At 38.6% G+C, this 20,187-nt stretch overlaps 1 protein-coding gene across 3 annotated transcripts in view; it reads right to left on the minus strand.

Annotated features, from left to right (window-relative positions):
• The window catches only part of Dhc16F (Dynein heavy chain at 16F), a 48,299-nt gene that overhangs the window by 8,925 nt on the left and 19,187 nt on the right, over positions 1–20,187 (minus strand). For 2 of the 3 annotated variants that reach the window (XM_074180639.1, XM_074180630.1), the window contains 23 exons: positions 18,702–18,848; positions 18,184–18,570; positions 14,161–14,409; positions 13,928–14,064; positions 13,678–13,868; positions 12,052–12,313; positions 11,812–11,957; positions 11,400–11,671; positions 9,972–10,184; positions 9,732–9,917; positions 9,243–9,439; positions 8,541–8,727; positions 8,269–8,492; positions 5,919–6,130; positions 5,606–5,861; positions 5,353–5,545; positions 4,795–5,274; positions 1,577–1,842; positions 1,350–1,522; positions 1,048–1,231; positions 828–993; positions 339–500; positions 110–286 (listed from right to left, as the gene is read on the minus strand). In XM_074180639.1, coding sequence (XP_074036740.1) covers positions 110–286; positions 339–500; positions 828–993; positions 1,048–1,231; positions 1,350–1,522; positions 1,577–1,842; positions 4,795–5,274; positions 5,353–5,545; positions 5,606–5,861; positions 5,919–6,130; positions 8,269–8,492; positions 8,541–8,727; positions 9,243–9,439; positions 9,732–9,917; positions 9,972–10,184; positions 11,400–11,671; positions 11,812–11,957; positions 12,052–12,313; positions 13,678–13,868; positions 13,928–14,064; positions 14,161–14,409; positions 18,184–18,570; positions 18,702–18,848 — 5,067 coding nt within the window. The remainder of the gene's footprint in view (positions 1–109; positions 287–338; positions 501–827; positions 994–1,047; positions 1,232–1,349; positions 1,523–1,576; positions 1,843–4,794; positions 5,275–5,352; positions 5,546–5,605; positions 5,862–5,918; positions 6,131–8,268; positions 8,493–8,540; positions 8,728–9,242; positions 9,440–9,731; positions 9,918–9,971; positions 10,185–11,399; positions 11,672–11,811; positions 11,958–12,051; positions 12,314–13,677; positions 13,869–13,927; positions 14,065–14,160; positions 14,410–18,183; positions 18,571–18,701; positions 18,849–20,187) is intronic. The other variant, XM_023157260.2, reaches the window with a different exon arrangement.

Raw genomic sequence — 20,187 nt, forward strand, 5'->3', positions numbered from 1 at the left:
CAGAACTATAGTAAATCATAAAGTTCATAAGATATTGACAATGGGAGAAAGAGTGCCGCAGCAGACACCATTATACTTTGGTGTCAAGTGAGTTATGCCTTGATTTTACCTTAGCGACTTCTTCATCTCCTTTGACGATGAATCGAACTTTATCTGCCTGTTTCTGTTCTTTGGCCAGATTCTTCATCAGCTCGGCAACGTCGACGGATTTTTTTGCGAGTTCGGGCTCCAGAGCAATCAGGGTTTCTTTCATAGAATCAATAACGCTGTTGGTTTCGTACAATTTCTGTAACGTACTAGTTTCAAAAAGTTTTTTATGGTCTAAACGTGCGGTTTACCTTCAAACCGTTGGCTATACGATCTCTCGTTTTCGTAACTTTTTCTATTTTCACTTTCAAAGTAACTCTGTACAACTTGATCAGTTCCAAATAACTACTAGGCGTTGTATAATAGTGTCTCCTCATCTCATTGTAAAATCTCTCAGTCATTTCTTCAACACTCTGAAAGAAATTTCAATTTCCACAGAACAGACGAGTGGGTAAAAAGTAAAAAATTAAATGAACATATTTTTCAGTAGATAAACATAATACTAATATGTTGCTTAGAGTATTTACTGAGATATTGAACTCTAATGTAGACTCTTGAAAACAAAACAACCTTTGAAACAACCCAATATCACTACCCGTACATATGTAGTGAGTGATATCACTAAACAAATTGAGAATGGGTTTCACCAAGCAACCAGAATCAGCTATTTTGAAAAGAAATGAGTTAAACCATTTGGGATTAAAACAGAATACTTCACATATTAAAATTGACATTATCACCTCGTGAATAGCGACGCAAACAATCGCCAAATTGTTGCAGACCTCTTCGCTCCCCAAATCTTTCAGACTGTTCTGAGCTACCGAAAGTAACGCATCACGCGGCCATTTCTCGAACCAGTCTATAGTGCAGCAATTCACTAGCGAGGGAAACATTCTACAGCGTCGCCTAAAAGGTGAAATCATTCAAAATGATGCAAAAGTGGTTGGTCGATCAAGTTACCTGAAAGCATCTCCTACTGGACTCATACATATAACCAGGTGAAGCTTGCTCCGTACGCGACTGACGAAGTAGTCATATATACCGTCTCGATTCCCTTCGTCTATTCCAGCTTCTTTAGCAGCGGGCCTCGTTCCTATGATCACCTTCTCGTAATCGTCTGCCTCGAACAGATTTGGAACATCACCTGCAACGATTGGCAATAAATGTAGCCTCCGTGCATATAGGAGCGGAAGAGACCCAAAAGCAATCTCCATAGAATAAAAAATGCAGAGTTTGGACCTCATACCGAAGAATCAGTGTACCTGAATTCAGCATGTTGTTGATATCTTCCAAAAACTCTTCTTGGACGATTTGCGTGTCGGTGAAGAGAAAGACGCTATCCTCGTATTCGACGCCCGCGTGGAAGCACATCTTCCTCAGGTCGTCGAAGAACGAACTGTGGTCGTAGTTCCTCGTCAGTTCGATTTGGAAACATCTGCAACAGTGAGAGCGTAAGCCTAAGTGAATCTGCGAGGTTAAGTGTGTTTACTTGTAATGGTTGAGGTGAGACGCTAGCTTAGTTAGACTCTGCTTGCCCATGCCCCCGACCCCTACCAGAAGGGCGTTACCTCTCTCCGATCTGAGAATTCGTGCGATACGAACGCAATGTTCTATTGCCATCATGAAGAAGATGAGCTTCATCTCTTTGGATGTTAGGAGATTGAAGTCGTCTAGATAGTCCTGTAAAAGTGAGTATTCACTCGATAATAAGGGAGTACCAAACATTTTTTTCGGGCGGAGGTTTAAACTCTTTATCTGTAACGTGTGATATCAAAAACTTAGTTGAGTTTTTAAAAAATCCATGGTATGGTGTTTAGTTAGAAATAATTTCAAGATACATTCATTCATCCCAAGAAACATTACATGAATTTCACTAATTCGGACTTCCATAGTCTAATATATAAAACGATTTGAAATCCCCCAAAACAACTGAAAAAAAGTAAAGATAAATAGCTGAAAATAACAATTATATTAAGCAAAAATAACCTGAAATAAAATAATAGTGAAATAAAATACAAGTAAAATTAAAACGATCGAACAAAAAATAAAGAAATTCAAATAAATATACAAAAAAAAAGGTTAAGAGGTTCCAAGCCACGTTAGTTCACGACGTCCCGATTGTTAGTATCTACAGTCGTCTTCGGGTGATGACTGGACTGATTCCTCCGAGAGATGACTATTTATAGTCCGTTCAAATACTTTCACTTATCCCCACTTTCCATTTTTCCGCTTCACTGGTTCAGTGGGAGATGACCGTTTGGTGGGAGTTGGCCATTTTTCGTTTGATGATGGGTTTCCATATGTTGCGTATCTCTACGCTAGCTTTGCTGAATACGTTGTTGGACAGCATGTATACGGCTTCCTTGAATTTTCTCCTAAACCAATGTTCCTCTCTGTGTATGATCTCAGCTTGGGACCACTCGATGTTGTGCTGATGGGTCCAAACATGGTCTGCTATTCCTGATTTGCTGGTTTCCCCTCGCTGGGTGTGTTTCTTGTGCTCAGCAATGCGAACTTTCAATGGACTCTTAGTTTAACCGATGTATGATCCTCCGCACTTGCAGGGTACCCAGTAAATGCAATTCTTGGAATCGCAGTCCGCGTTTGGTGGCCTGGTTTTTGTGAGGCTGCTACGGATAGTGTTACCAAATCTGAAGCAGGTTCTGATGTACTTGAAACCAATTCTTCTTATCCTTTCCGATAATCCTCTTATGTAGGGAAGTGCAAGCACTGGTTGTGACGGCATCTCTTCTTTGCGAGGCTCCTGCTGTCTTTTAGCCAAAGTCTTTTCTACCATCGCTTTGGAGTAGCCATTCCGTTGAAGATCATTTTTGATGATGTCTAGTTCCTTCTCGAGACCTTCCTTCGTATTACAGAGTCTGAAAGCACGGTCTAATAGAGTCTTGATGATTCCTCTTTTAGTTGATTGATGGTGGTTGGATTCGTGGTTCAGATACTGTCCTGTGTAAGTGGGTTTTTGGTATACAGATGTTTCCCACTTAGTGTCGGTCCTCTTCACCAAAACGTCTAAGAATGGCAATTCGTTGTGGATTAACTTCTCCATTGTGAAAGTGATGGAAAGTCTCATGCTGTTGAGGTGTTTCAAGAAGGCGTCTAGTTCAGTATTCCCATGGTTCCATATTATGAAGGTGTCGTCAACATATCTCAACCAGACCCGAGGTTTCTTGTGGGATTCTTCAATGGTCAGACTTTCAAACCACTCCATATATATGTTGGCCATGACTGGTGAAAGTGGTGATCCCATTGACAGTCCCTCATCTTGTGTAAAGAATTCGTCCTTCAGTTGGAAATAACAGTTTCGTACACATCATCCTAGTAATTCCATAATCACTTCTATAGGTAGATTCATTCTCTCTTTCAGGTTCCCGTCTTCGGATAGCTTTCTCTGTATGATTTGGAGTGCTTCTTCGACCAGAACGTTGGTGTAAAGGCTTTCCAGGTCGAAGCTAATTAGTTGATCTTCTTGTATGACTTCAATTGACCCTAGTAGTTCGACAAAATGCCTTGAATTCTTCACAAAAGACGATGTTTTTCCTTGTGATGGTTGTATTATGGGAAGTAAAAATCTAGACAAATTTTGAGTAGCCGAATCTCTGGATCTGATGATCGGTCTAAGTGGAACGTCCTTGTGGATTTTGGGTAGTCCATACAAGTGAGGGAACTTACTGTGGTGCGGTGTTAGCAATGATCTTTTCTTGTCTAAAAAATAAACTTGGTGTTTTTTCAAAATCTGGTACAACTTCCTTTCAAATGATGCAGTAGGGTCCCGTACGATCTTTGTATATCGTCCCTTCTGAAGAACCTCTTCGATCTTCTGTTCGTAGAGTACAGTATCCATCACCACAGTAGCGTTTCCTTTATCTGCAGGTAGGATCTTGATTGTGTTGTCTCTACGTAGGCCGTTCAGAGCTCTACGTTCTTCATTGCTGATGTTAGATGTTGGAACTGGTTCTCGATCCAGCTGTTCTCTGATTTTCCATCTGAATTATTCTGCCTCGGTCTGGTCAGTAAGGGAACTGGTAGATTCCACTGCCGTAATTATCTCCAAAGTGGGCAAAGATGTTGGCGCAATGGCGAAATTTAGGCCTTTCCTCAACAAGGATTTTTACTCCCGTGAACGGACGGGAACTCATGTTGATGACGTTGGCGGCTTCATGGTTGTCCTGTTTTCGGTCTGTGTTTGGGCCTCGTTTCCTCACTAATTTCCCCCACTTTCTGTTGTGGGTATTCTCCATGTCTTGGCGCATCATTAAGCACGTGCTTTCAATCTTGGCAAAGATTGGTCCATACTCATCTTTCAATTATATTTATTTGTATTTCTTCATGTTTTGTTCTATCAATTTAATTTTACATTGTCAATCACCTTCAAACAAAGATTACATGTTTATAGTAGAGATAATGTAACGCACATAACAAAAAAGAAAATACTGAGGATATTTCAATAAATGATAATATTTGAAACTGCGAAATTGGCAATCTTTTACAAAATATATTATTTTAGCTGTGTCTTGAGTTTCTTGTGATTCAACGTATTATATTGTTAGGAATATCATTATATAAATCAACTCATTGGAAATACATTTTCAATCAAATTTCACCATTACTCACCATTTCACCATTACTCTTTCGATGAACCAAATAAAAATTGAAAATTCTAGCGTTTGAATGTCTGGCAATAAAAAATACCTGCAGGATGCTCTTCACTTTCTCCATATTCCTGAGCTCCTCGTAGAGCCTGTTTTCCTTCTCGGCACCGAACTGCATAAAGTCCCCGAACAGCAAAATCGGCGGATTTGTAATGACAGGTTCGTCGGGCAGCTGAACGACGCTACTACCAAAGTTTCGAGAGCAAATCTCCTTCATCAGCAAGTAAAAGTACGACTTGTCTTCGACGTTGATCAGACGGTCGTGAAACACTCGTAAGCACTCGTGGTAGAAGAGCTTCAGCATCGAACTCTCCTCACGCATCGTTCCGGCATCAGCCTGGGTGATTCCCTGGATACATTTCGACAGATCTCGCAGGTTGAATACATAGTGGGACTTAGTAGGGGTGGGCAGCAGGTCGCGAGCGATCCTCTCGTAGATTTCGACAGCGGCGTTGACCATGTATTCCCCCAGGTCGCGCACCTCATTGGCGAAATCAAAGAGGAAGCCTTTCAAGATGGCCTGGAACACCAAAAAGGGGGAATAGTGTGATTTACTCATTTGTAGGGAGATGTATCATGCATGTAGTTTCAAAATCACCTTGAATATAGCCTTGAGTGAAAATTCATTTGGGGGCGGAATCAACAGCATCCCGAAATGTCTCACAAACCGTGGAGTCAGGGGATTTCTACCCCCGCCTGGAGGAGCACAAGCTACAGCGATTATAACATCTCTTATTTCCTTCCAAAATAGTTTCTCTCTGTCGTATAAACCTCCGTAATCCAACAGTTGCCTGCAAACAAGAAAGTACAAATACGCTTCCAGCAACACTGCGCACAAGAGCTTTGCTCACCTCAAGAGTTCAATCGGAGGTTGAGCTCCATATGTTTCTAGCTTGGGCATGTTCACGTCATCGACGAAAATAATAACCCGTTTTCCTACTGGCGCTCCGAGCAAGGTCTTCTTCTTCTTCTCCAGCTTCAGCTCTATAATTTCTTGAGTCCTGAAGCTACTGGTCTGGGCGCTGAAGTTCAAAGTTGCGGGGACGAATAAACGAGTTTCGTTGAGCCTGTTCAGGACATCCTTGGCTACTACCGATTTGCCAACGCCTGCAAAAATATAGAAAAGATAGATAAAAACGATAGGAGTTCGTCGTTATCATTCACCTGTGTCTCCAGTAAGAAAAACGGGATAGTTCACGTACATCAGCCTCTCCATGATGTACCCGAATCGGATTGTATCGATTGTGGGCACCAGCGTTTCAAAGAACGGGATCTCTTTGTCGTACTGAAATTTCGGTAGTATTTTGAGCCATGGTTCTAGTCGATGAGAAACAACGTCCATATATAAAGACCAAATGTCACTTCCGGCCGGTAACCTGTAGATAAGATACGAAAAAAAATTAAAAGATATCAAACCAAGTTATGTCACGACGTTTCGATTGTTAGTATCCACAATCGTCTTCGGGTGATAACTGGACTTATTTCTCTGAGATCTGACTATTTATAGGTCGCTCGAGTGCTTTCACCTATTCCCTCTTCTCTCTTTCTGCTTCATTGGTTTCTAGCGGGAGATGACCGTTTGGCGTGAATTGGTCGTTTTTCGCTTGATTAGAAGTTTCCATATGTTACGTATCTCTACGCTAGCTTGACTAAATGCGTTGTTAGACAACAATACGCGGCTTCTTTGAATTTTCTCCTAAACCAGTGTTCCTCTTTGTGGATGATTTCAGCTTGAGCCCACTTGATGTTATGTTGATGAGTCCAAACATGCTCTGCTATTCCGGATTTGCTGGTTTTTCCTCGCTGTGTCTGTTTCTTGTGCTCAGCAATGCGAATTTTCAATGGCCTCTTAGTTTCACCGATGTATGATTGTCCGCACTTGCAGGGTACCCGGTAAATGCAATTCTTGGAATTGCAGTCCGCGTTTGGTGGCTTGGTTTTTGTAAGGCTGCTACGGATAGTGTTCCCAGATCTGAAGCAGGTCCTGATGTTGTTCTTGGACCCAACCCTTTTTATCCTTTCCGATAATCCTCTGATGTAGGGAAGTACAAGTACTGGTTGTGGCGGCTTCTCTTCCTCGTGGGATTCTTGCTGTCTGCTAGCTAAGGCCTGTTCTACCATTGCTCTGGAGTAGCCATTCCGTTGTAGGTCATTTTTGATAATGCCTATTTCTTTTTCGAGACCTTCCTTTATATTACAGAGCCCAAAAGCACGGTCTATTAGAGTATTGATGATTCCTCTCTTGTCGATTGATGGTGGGTGGATTTCTGGTTCAGATACTGTCCTGTGTGAGTGGGTTTTCGATACACAGATGTTTCCCATTTAGTGTCGGTCTTCTTCACCAATACGTCTAAGAAAGGTAATTCGTTGTGGACTTCCTTCTCCATTGTGAAAGAAATTCTTTAAATAGTGATTTGTGTGCCTTCAATCCTGCAACTTTTTGATTTTTGTGAACCGTCTAACTGCAAACTGAGAGGCTCATATTGTTATTTATTTGATCTTTCCATGAGAGTGTCTTCATTGTGGGTGTGAATCTGTCTCCTTTTTCCAAAACAATGTCTTCGTTCCCGGCCTAGTTTGTTAATAGCAGTAGCATTTTTCATTAGTCACCCAACCAAAGAAATATACGCTATCTTTTCATTATTGGTTATTCATTTCAATAAATAATTATTTAGTTGAATCATTAGTTAATTATATTCGGCTGAGACCTCTCTTCATGTTTCGTGGGTTCAATAAATAATAATGATGATGATATTAGTAAAGGTACTATACCGTTTCTGGACCATTCCTTATGGAGATTAACATGGGAAATTACTAAGGTACATTCTGCAATTTTTGGTTCCTTTCAAGGTCACGCGATAGTAGATGAACTATGCCGAAAAGCAATGAAGTACATACTTTTCCGTGCGTTTTCGATCGTTTTTCATACATTTTCGATCGTTTTCCGTGCGTTTTCGATCGTTTTCCATACATTTTCGATCGTTTTCCGTGCGTTTTCGATCGTTTTCCATGCGTTTTCGATCGTTTTCCGTGTGTTTTCGATCGTTTTCCGTGCGTTTTCGACCGTTTTTTGTGCGTTTTTGACTGTTTTTCGTGTGTTTTCGTGCGTAACCGTCACATACTTGACCAACTGCGCCACGAAAGCGCTACACGAAAAGCGTCACAAAAAAAAGATATTTTTTTCATGTAGCGCTTTCGTGGCGCAGTTGGTCAAGTATGTGACGGTTACGCACGAAAAACAGTCGAAAACGCACAGAAAACGATCGAAAACGCATGGAAAATGATCGAAAACACACGGAAAACGATCGAAAACGCACGGAAAACGATGTACTTCATTGCTTTTCGGCATAGTTCATCTACTACCGCGTGACCTTGAAAGGAACCAAAAATTGCAGAATGGACCTTAGCAATTTCCCATGTTAATCTTCATAAGAAATGGGCCAGAAACGGCCCATTTACCCCCTTTACTGATATTTTTAAAGTAAATTCATTTTCACTCACAACCTCAACTTACCTCGCATCTGGATGTTCATCAAACTGATCTCTGACGTAAATTTCGAACTTTTCTCTACTTTCGTCCAGTAGGTTTCCGGCTATTCCCCAAAGATACGACAGTATAAACGTCTGACACAAGAACGTGCGGACTTTACTCTTCTCTCCGATCTTGTCCATTGCTCCAGGCATCGAAAGGAAGCTTTCGATCAGACAACAAATCATCTTCGCCTTGCCGACTTCCACCTGGAAAGAACGTGACTAGCGTGGTTTATGGAAACAGGTTGGTTTTACCTGGTGAATGGAATACGAGCAGTGCTTCTTCAAGAAAATAAATCCGTTTTCGACCGCGTGCTCGAAAAGGGTGATCATGAATTCTTTCATTTCTTGATTGAGCAAATTTTCATTTAGTTTCGCTACCCATGATTTCACGTACGGAAGCCATTTAAGCTCTTCGGAATCTACATAAACCATGCCGCATCTATACATAAAAAATAAATGAGGACAGCTCAGTCCAAATCAAATTATGAAACCGTTGGTACACAACACCGAATGTAGAGGAATAACGGAAAATCTGTGTCGACCAATAAAAACTAATAGTATTTATTATCGATCAAAAGTTCTGAGTAGTTCAAGACAAAGGAATTGTGCAATAGTTTGGCCAATAAAGGACCAACTGATTGCATTATCGTTTTACTACTTTGATTTTGTGTTTCTTCTGTTAAACAATTCTCTGCCCTCTTGTGTAGTATGGTAGTTATACGAGTTTTTTCTATAATGTTTCGTGTTTATCCACCTACAGCTGTTTGGAGATGAAATGAAGATGCAAAATTGATGTCAGATGTCATTGATGGACGAAATTTTGCTAAAAAATGGTTCGATATTGATCAAAGTACTCCATCATATGGAACGATTAGAAACAGTACTACTAAAATTTAGATTTCACTCAGAATAACTTTGATGGTTACAATAGTTTGCCAGAAGTGCTATAATTACCTGCTCACTGTGGCGGGCGACGCTTGCGCCAGATCCTGCACTTCGAACACCATGTGCACCCACGGCGTCAGCTTAATTCTCTCAGAATTGGCAAGACACAACATTTTATTGTCATCCAACACGGTGTTTAAATTTTCTATCCAAACAGCATCTACGGGCCCATCGCATATTATCCATTGATGTTCCTCCGTCGTGAACTATCAAACAGTGAATAAAATTCAACAAAGTCATACATAGTTGAAGTCAGATGATAAGAATTCTTTGTTGAAGTAAAAAAACAAAAAATTACAAAAATTATATCATCAATGCCAGCCTGGCAAATAAGTATTATTTCATTTCGCACTTCGCATTATAGCAATTCTGAATGGATTAGAATATGTTAGTTTTCAGAAAAGTGCATGAATGTGTTGCACTTTTTTCAATACTATTGGTCTTGTACGTAGTCTGTTGAAACGAACTCCTTCTACCTTTTTTTTGGCTGATACTCACCCCAACCGCTGTTCTCATCATAATCCCCATCAGTCCATCTCTCCACTCCAGCGTGAAAGGGTTCACTTCACCATACAATTCTCCAGCAGTTACGGCTTTGGGATTCATGGTATAAGTGCGGACTGGTCTGAAATACGAACCCTCGATGCCCAACGTGTGCATCTGAGTCAAGGTTTTATTAAGCGTCTGAAGAAAACATTTTTATGAATTGGGCAATCACAATAAGTGTCAACTCATTACATTGAGAATGGAAGTTTTTCCACCTCCAGTCGGCCCTACCAACATAACTCCCCACCTCACTATCATGGTCTCGTAGAGCTGGATGATTTTATTGATCATGCAGAGTTCAGGCTGCAGATTCTGGGCGACCATACAGTCGATGATTGTATTCTGGAAGACTCCATAATCAGGCACTGGCAATTCGATGCCGGGAAAAAGATCACTGAGAATTCCCTGAAATTTAGTTTGTTTCACTTCTTCAAATAACGGCGAACGTAAATAAAGAAATTGGTTCTCATATAACGTTTGTATGATATATAAAATATATAAAAATTACTTTGCAATACTCACATTGCAATTTTTCATTCAGCGGTCTTCTTATGAGAACCTTACATGACCACTAAAATATCAATATGAACTTGAAATATCAAATAATTTCTGAAATAGTTGATTTTGTCGAAATAATTTTGAAAATATTTATGTTATGTTTATATTTTCCATTGTCTCACCGAAAACTGCATTATTCATTAATTCACATATTTTTGGTTCATTTTAAAACGGTTACTTCAAGCTGATGGGAAATTTCAATCTGAAGGTTTTCTTCATGGATCTTGTTTTCATGGTGTTTTAAAGAAATATTTTCAACCAGATTCTAAATAATTCACGAAAGGTGAAGATTCTTTTTTACGGTAATTAACAGTTAAGTTCGTAGGCTAACATAGAAAAAAAAATTTCGATGAAACTTGATTTCATTATTTAATATAGTTGCCATCGAGGAAGATAAAACGATCATAGCATTCATACAATTTTTTATACCATTTTTATAGTACGATTTGTCTTTAGCCGCAAAATAGACCTCAGTTTCGAATACTACCTCTTCATCGGCGCCAAATTTCTTTCTAGTGAGCATTCTTTCGATGTCTGATAACAGAAGAAAGTCACTGGGGGCTAGATCTGGAAAATACGGTGGATATGAAAGCTATTCGAAGCAATTTTGCCACGTTTAAGCTATAATAATGTTCATCAAGTCAAATCTTGGCATCATTTCTTTATATGTAATGGAATCCACCGATACCTGATGAAAATCCATAATGTATTCAGCGAACAATTCATTGTGAGGTTTTCACTAATGCTTTATCAGCACACGACATTCCTTTCTATTTCTTTTATTCAAACTTACAGAAGTTGCTTCACTCAAAATGATCTATCCCACAAACTAATAGTCCGACAGCTGTTAAATTTCTACACGTGTCTTCTGAACGTAAGGGTTAACTAAAAATGGATTCAATAGTAGTAACGCTATCTGTTTGTTAGTATATGAACTTTTCAGCCTAAATAATAGGTTACGTCGTACTAATATACATTTGAACCAGTCATATTCCGCAATACATAGTTGGCGACATGAAACATCTTCGAGAAATCAGATCTAAACATGAAACACCCACTAACCTGAAAAAGCAGCGCGTCATCCGACAAGAATTTCGGCAAATTGCTATCCCTCAAAGCACAAATGAGGACCACGTCTTCATCTCGATCAGGAGTTGCTCTCTTGAGAGAACCGGCCATCACTAAAACGCTTTTGACCGCTCGCATTCCGAAATCGTAGTGATCTTGCTGTGACAGTTGTTCGCTGCACAGCTTGTACATCTGGACCATTTTCTGGGACAGATTCTTGGAAGATTCGAATCCCTCAGAGTAGAGAATTACCTCTGCGATCAGAGCTGCAATTCACATCAATTATGTTTGATCAAAACTTCGTTTCAGAACCAAGTTAATTATCATTAGAGTGCGAACAAAAGACTGCCTCATGGTAGCGTGTTGTTTGAAAAAATTATTTCTGATACGTCTCAAGTATACCTACCGTAGTCGGGAACCATCATGGATATCGGCCTGAAAAGGGCCTTCAGGTTGTCCGGCAGTTCTGTTCTTCCCGCATAACCAGGATTCATGGTTATGAATGCTGCGCATTTCTGAATCAACTTAATTTCACGGCCTTCAAACATGAATCTGCAAATGATAATAGATGGCGATAGTGAATTGATATTATATAACCGCTATTCAAGTTCATCAACGATGTACAGATCTTGTTTCCGATTGTTACCTTGCTAGTTTAGCGGCCTTGGCGTTTCGAATCGTGATCAACTGCTGAGCGATAACAGATAACACTTCAATGTCGATACGATTGAATTCGTCGAAACAACACCAAGCCCCCGACTGCGCTAGACCAGAAAAGAACCGCCCCATCATCTTGTAGTCTAGACCTTCGGAACAGTTGAATACAACGCACTGAATCGCAAGCGCTTTGGCTAGATCTTTGGTAGTTTCGGTTTTACCGGTCCCAGCAGGTCCTGCAGGAGCACCTCCTAAACATAAATGAAGAATTTGCGATTGATATCTGTTCAATATATTAAACTAAGTACCAAAATTTTTTAGAACATTTATAATCGAAAACTGCGTGACCAATTTTCATAATTTTCAATTTGTTTCTATCTGCATGGAATAGCAGAATAATGATTGAAATATTTGAAAAATAAAGCAAAAAAAGTAATATGTCGCATAATCCTAACTTGATTTTCACGATTTTTGATATGTTGGATTTGTTCCCGCCCCAAAAATGAAAGAAGATTAAACGAATAGACGACGTTCTGTTTGTTAGGTTAAGAAATCTGACATGGTGCGTGCTAAGACAATGGGAAATGTTCCTTCTGACGAAAATCAAGTAGTTTTCATAGAAGAGCTCTAAAACAACGCATTTTAAACTCATCATTTCAACCTTTTTCTTTAAAAAATTATTTAAATACTTAAAAAAGAGGAATGAAATAATGCATTCAACATTTAAAGGGATTCGTTTCTATTTCACCATTTGACAACATCGGTTATAGCTAATAAAGGACAATGAATCTGTTACCTGTATGAGACAAACAAAGATGACATATTCCAGAGGCGTGCCGTTCTGTTTATTTATGTTCCGAGTTCCGAGACATTCTGCGAGATATGACATTTTGTGCACCCAACCTATCTTCCTCTATATAAATAAATAACAAAACAACTGTTGTTTATGTGGCTTGTGAAGGTGGTATTGAACTATAATTTATATTTTGCCTTAATTGTTGATTCATAAAGGTAATTTTTCTTTTTTAAAGTAGAATATCTAGGTACGTATAAATTATTTCAAATTGATATATAGTGTAATAACCTGTAATAACTGTAATAACCCAAATTAAGGAACATTCCCCATTGAAGTTAAAACATTTATGATTGTTTGCGCACGAATAATTGTTATGTTATAATAGAAGTAAAGTCAGCGATATCCAGCGAGTAGATCGAGTCTTTCATCAGAAACCGTAATGTACTGGACTGCGGAATGTTGAGAATCAACAGATGAAGAAGAAATAGCAGATGAGCCCTTATTCAGTGTTTCCAGGTTACTGTTTTTGCAGTAGACAGTATGATTATTTCAAAGTAGTTAGGGGGGTATTCTGTAAAGATGAAATCGAACAATCTCTGTACATTACAAAGATTTTTGATATGATTAGGAAACGATAAGGTGAAACTCAAGTGAATAAGTATTGAGGTATTGGTGATCTGAAAATCTCACAAATATATCAATTAAAAGAGCGCCTTGATGAACGGCGAAGACCAGACATAATAAGATGTGATAGTGCTATTCAGATCCAGAGCTACGAGGTTGCTCACACAACTAGAATATTTTATTGCGTTGAATTACCAAGATCCAGTTGAAGAGCTCCCATCAAGCAAAGATAACATCGATCCGTGAGTGGTGTGATCACTAACACCCCCGCTGCTCCCAAGTACTCGTAGCCATAGATGTAGGAGGCGCTCGACATTCTGGCTACGCAATCATCTATGTTTTCGTCCCAGTAGTATCTCAATACTTTGAGCCACTCGAAGCTGTTGCTGTTTAGAAAAAAGGTATGTAACGCGCTACACTTTTTCGAAACTAGTCTAAAAGTTACCTGTCTGATATTTCACTTTTCACTATGTTGTGGATTGTATCTCTCGCATGAACGTCAAGAGTTATGAGGGCGATTAAGATTTTTCTTGTCACTGAAGGCAGATCTGTCCTTATCAATGCTGCTAAGTCATTCAAATCCTAGGAAATAGTCAATGCATTACTTTCAGATTGAATATATGAAGAAATACGAATACTGTGGAGCACTAATCAATTATTCTAGATCTGGACTTATACCTGTATGCATTTCTTCTCGTACTGCTCCATCTTCTTGTGAGTATCACTGTCTCCGTCTAGAATTTCATGAACACCTTTGGCCCACATTATCTGAGAAACTGTGAGTATGATCTGATTAGCATGACACACAACCCATTCGGTTCTAGTCACGATCTGGTAGTGGCTCAAGGACTGCTTCATCAATCTACGCAGGGATAGGAACATGGACTCTTCGACTTTTCCAAGCCAATCTTCTACGTTTCCGCGAGCCTTCAATTACCATAAATATATGATATTCAAAGAAATGTGTAACACATTCGATAGGTAGAATGTACGTATCCGTTTCTCATAGAAGATCTCAATAATAATAATAAATTGATGGATGTAGACGTTACTACAGTTTCGTCCTACAAGGACATTTTCACATATCACATGCTGATGTGGGGAAAGAACAAAAACTCTAGTTCTCGACGTGCGTTTTCCTCATCAGGAGATAATGAAGATCGCTATAGTATATGTTCTACATGAAAGATCACCAAACGGCCAACAAAATCGCTCGGGAACATATCCATTTTTTAATTTGGGTATAGTGTCACTAATTCACAAGAATTAATTGAGAAAATCAGAGATGTAAGGTAAAGAGTTGGAGAAATTGTAGTATCCTTTGACATATCTACGTAATTTATGTTTTCAAGCTGATAACGACCGAATATTCAAGGGATCTTTGGAAATTTATGAGCTATGTGATGAGGTAGCGGCTCCAGCTTACACACATTTGCTTTCAGTTCAACTATTTCTACAAGCAGCATAAAAGTGTGTCAATGGAAAATCCGTTGTCTCCCTTCATGACTAGTCATATGCAGATTTGAAATGGAAGCATAAGAAAAGTTTAAATTACATTCCACGAAGTTGGAACCCATACGTAGATGGCCATTTTCGACACGGATAGGAACAAAGTAGAAGATTTTGTATCGTTTCAGATCCCGAATTATAAAGCTTGCGAGTGAAATTAAAAGAAAAGTTACCATTTCTGGATGTCCTAGTTATAATTATATGCCTATAACTCCCGCCTAGGTCCACAAAAAAAAGTTGTGGGGCTACAGTAGGGGATGCGGCGCTATAGAGCACCTCCTACTCCTCTACTTTCTGCCATCACCCAGTCGACCAATCAGAAGCTACCGTGCTCATAGCGGGAAATTTAACGATATATGGGCCTTGAGCCAGAACCTCAACTTGGACCTCGAATTAGAATGAGATAGGACCTCGAAAGAAGTCCTCCAAGAATTTTAGGTAAAATATCCCCCAAAAACATTTTGGGCCTCGAGATAGGACTCGACTTGAACCTCTAATTGGTCCTCAGTTTGGCTCTCGAATTGGTTAGCTAAAGCTAACTAGGTTAGCTATATTAGCGGATGATGCTAAACACGGGTCAAGAGACATTGTTTTTGTTCTTCAAATGTGTAGATGCAGAGTTTTTTCAAATGCATAAACACCGCTAGTTCAAATTGGTTGGTGGAAAACAAAAATCTAAAATAATACAAAATAAACAAATATACTAATCCAATATCAATTATGTTGATTATTAATTTGGTGTGCATGTAAACATTTGATAGATAAGAAGGTTGCTTTTTATGTTTTTGCATACAGTGTGACCCATTTTTAATGGAAACACCCCCCTAAAATTTGTTGAAAACCGATTTTAATTTTTTTTTTTTAAATGTCAAGTACTTGGGACAAAATTTGAAATGTTTATTAAAGTTTCAGGCCATACTACGATATTTTTTCTTAGTCGAAAATCGGGATTTTTTATTAGCGATTTTTTTATTGAAAAAATCACTACGCCACTGGATTCAGAGTGCCTCTAAATAGGTGTCACCAAAATTTCATGAAAAAATATTCATTATTAACAAAGTTATGACAACTCAAAAATTAGAAAACTCACACAGCTAACAGTTACAAAAAACACCCTATATCAACAGATATAGCCATGAGAATATTTTTTTATGATTTCAACAATAAAGTGCCGCCAGATGAAAAAAAAAACAAATAGCGTAAATATTTTTAATGAAAATAACGGAATTACATTCAAGTTTTCACGCAAATTAACTAAAACTAAGACCTAATATTTCAATTTAAATCTTACTTGCCATGGAAATGATATAAAAGTTTGACACTTGTGAAAGATTTAAGTGTACTATTGTCAACAATATTCACCTTACAGTTCTTCGAATTATTTTGTGTCATGGCTGCAAGATTGAGCGTAAGAGAGAAAATTGAAATTGTACGCCTTTCGGGAGATGACGTTAGAAGTGTTAGAGAGGTTTGTAGAGTATTTAATGAGAGACTTTCAGATCGTCCTCGTATTAGCTGCGGTACGGTAAATAAAATATTCAATGAAACTGGTGCAGTATCAAAAATGATGTTAAAAAGTAATCCTGTACAAAGACGAAACAGGAATGACAGGAATGATCAAATCATTTTAGATTATTTCGAAAATAATCGTAATGCCAGTATAAGGAATGCCACTTTAGATTTGAATATTCCACGAGAAACTATTCGGAGATGTCTCAAGGCGAAGAATATTAAACCTGTCAAGCCAAAATTTTTACACACACTTCAAGAAGACGACGAAGCAAGACGCCTGGAATATTGTTTATGGGCCCAAGGGGAATATTTAAACAATAGAAATTTCCTAAAATATATTTTATATACCGACGAAGCCACTTTCACTACAAATGGAGTAGTGTCATCACAGAATTGTCGCTATTGGGCAGCGGATAATCCTAACTGGGTAATAAACTGTAAAAGCCAGTATTCCCAAAAAATCAACGTCAAATATTGAACGAACGAATTATTGGTCCTTTCTTTTTTGAGGAAAACATTAATGCGCAGAGGTTTCTAGAATTTTTAAACACAGAGTTTTGGGATGCTATTCACGAGCTGCCAATCAATGAACGATCAAATTTAATTGTTCAGTTAGATGGGTGTTCTGTTCATTATGCCAGAGCTGTGAGGCAATGGCTTAACGAACATTTTCCAAACCGATGGATAGGCCGTGGTAGTCCGTTTATAGAGTGACCACCCAGATCTCCAGACCTCACAGTTTTGAACTTTTTTCTCTGGGGACTTCTCACAGAAAAGGTTTACGAAAACCGCTCAAGAGATAGAAATGAACTTTGTGCAAGAATTCGACAGGTATGTGCAGATATTAGCCCTCAAGAACTAAGGAACGTAATCAGAAACATTCGTAAGCGCTACGACACATGTATCGAAATACGTGGTGGATTAGTAGAGGCTACTGGAATATGAGTTAGAATTAATTGTTGCACTGAATCGAAACATTTCGATAATTAGTTATTCGTTACGTTTATTAAAATTTTTTGCTTCATTGTTAGTTGAATTGTGTGAATGTAATTCCGTTATTTTCATTAAAAATATTTACGCTATTTGTTTTTTTTTCATCTGGCGGCACTTTATTGTTGAAATCATAAAAAAAATGATATATTGTGACTGTTAGCTGTGTGAGTTTTCAAATTTTTGAGTTGTCATGAGTTGTCATAGATTTTTTTTCATGAAATTTTGGTCACACCTGTTTAGAGGCACTCTGAATCCAGTGGCGTAGTGATTTTTTCAATAAAAAAATCGCTAATAAAAAATGCCGATTTTCGACTAAGAAAAAATATCGTAGTATGCCCTGAAACTTTAATAAACATTTCAAATTTTGTCCCAAGGTAGACCTTTTAGTACTTGACATTAAGAAAAAAAATTATTAAAATCGACATGTCTTAGCAATGACTGAGTCAGTCATTGCAACAATTGGAAAAATAATATGACACTGATATTCATGGTTTCATAATAATAACCGTTCTTATTGAAATAATATAAATATGCAAAATTTCGTTCATAACTATTCCAAACTGATTCACTTAGCGTCACAAGAAACCCAACTGATACAAAGGCAGTGAATTCAGTTTGGAGAATATCTTCAAAAAAAATGTCCCCATCCCGAACCCCTCTATTAACCGAGAAGATTAAACGCCTCACCTTTAACCCTTTACCAAGAGCTACTCTCTCCCCCTCGGGGCTGATCATGGCGATGATATCCGTCGTCAAAATGATAGCGCTTGACTTACTCCTCAGCTGCCCGGAGCTCTCCCCCTCTATCTCATCCGCCGCTTTGACACCGAACTCCAGTTTGGCGATGGCATCAAAACACTTCCTCAAGTGCGGCTGCACAGCGTGAGGATTCCTCGTCTGCGCCAGGATGTCCAGTAGTTCGTCGTTGGACAGGAAGTAGAAACGTGGAAAGGCGACTCGTTTCGTCTCCAGGTAGGATTCAAGGCACTTCATGATTTGCTCAAGCAGGCCGTTGTTTCTTTGAAGGGCCTCCAGGAGACCAGGGTATAGCGCCGCTTCCATCGCCAAAGGCATCTGTCGTAACATTGAGTTGGTTTAAAGAGCGTGTTTAGGACGTTTAGGAGTTTCTGAATGATTTTTAAACTATGATTTCATGATCTGTAGATAGACTTACTTTGTATTGAAAAAGACCTTCTCTTATTTACCTTTGCTGTTCTTCTCATGATCTCTTTCCAAGACTTGTCGACGACAATAAATAATTTTGCTTCGTTTGGCAACTGTCTCTGTATATCAGGAGCTGAAAAAATCACTTCCAGATAAATCCAACTCTGCTGGCAGGTCATCCATTCATCCTAAAAATAAATGTATATGGTGACATCGAAAGAATGAGGTTGATACTGCCAGGATGTGGTAACAAAACTCATGTAAAAAAGCGTTCAGTTACATTAAAAAATGATACTCGATAGTATCATTACACATGATCTAACTATACAGGGTGATTCAAAAGTACTTTGACAAACTTCAGGATGTCCGGAAACGCTTCGTTTCCAAGATACAGGATGTTGAAGTTTAATTTATGTTTTCGTTTTTTTCAAATAACTTTTGAAATACTGAACTTAATTGAACGAAACTTGGTAATAGGAGGTTTTTGAGGTGTCGAATTCGAACCTGATGTTCTTATTGCTCTTACTCGTAGGGGGCGCCACCTACGCGTCTTTTTCTTTTTTAAAGATTCATAACTTTTTTAGGCGTACTTCTAGCACATTTTTCAGTAAAAAAAAATCGATTCCTCTATCATATCTACGTAAATAAGCTACCCTTGTTACTAGTCGCTGTAAGCAACCGTTTTCTAAATATTCGGACTTGAAAATTTCAAGTCGATTATTTGATAATCGATGCATGTTGAAGTTATTACGAATATTTTACTTTTTCCACAAGAATGCTTTGGAAATGAATTTGACGTTTTACTCGTTTGAAGAGGTCATTACTGTTGGGTACGTTCCTTTATGACATCCTTAAGCGAAATAGTTATTTTTGTATCAAGGGTGCATAATCAGTATTTGTTTTAATAAAATTTGCAAGAAATGTCAACATTTTATTTCAGGAAATTTTGAATATGTAGAATAAACTAAAATAAACGAAACTAAATTGTATTCAAATAAATTGTTGGAAGTGTCCACCTTCAGCGAAGATACAAGCAGTCAGTCGTCTAGTCATTGAATCTCATACCCGCTCAAAAATTATTGGTGTGTTTCTTATTGTTTCACAGGCGTCTACTATTCGGTTTCTTAGATCTTCCTCGTTCACTACTGGAGTCTTATAAACTAGTGACTTCAAATGTCCCGAAAAATAAAAATCTATCGGGTTTAGATCTGGGGACATTGGTGCCCACGCCTGGTTAGGTTCTTCTACACCCCTACCGATCCATCGATTTGGATAGACTGTGTTAAGGAATTCCCTGGCTACAACGCTGAAATGGGCGGGAGCCCCATCATGCATAAACCACATGCGGATACGAATTTCTAATGGTACATTCTGAAGTAGTCCCGGCAATTCATTTTCTAAAAAGTGTCTGTGAGTTGCGCCATTCAGTCGGAGCGGAAGAAAGAATTATCAATTATTGCCTGATAATGCCTTTCACTAACTGCGTGCGGATTTTCGAGAGCCCAAACATGGTTGTTATGAAAGTTT

The sequence above is a fragment of the Leptinotarsa decemlineata genome, unplaced genomic scaffold, assembly GCF_025532065.1.
Source record: "Leptinotarsa decemlineata unplaced genomic scaffold, Ldec_3_MD MMD2_P_RNA_scaffold_2, whole genome shotgun sequence".
Taxonomy (NCBI): Eukaryota; Metazoa; Arthropoda; class Insecta; order Coleoptera; family Chrysomelidae; genus Leptinotarsa; species Leptinotarsa decemlineata.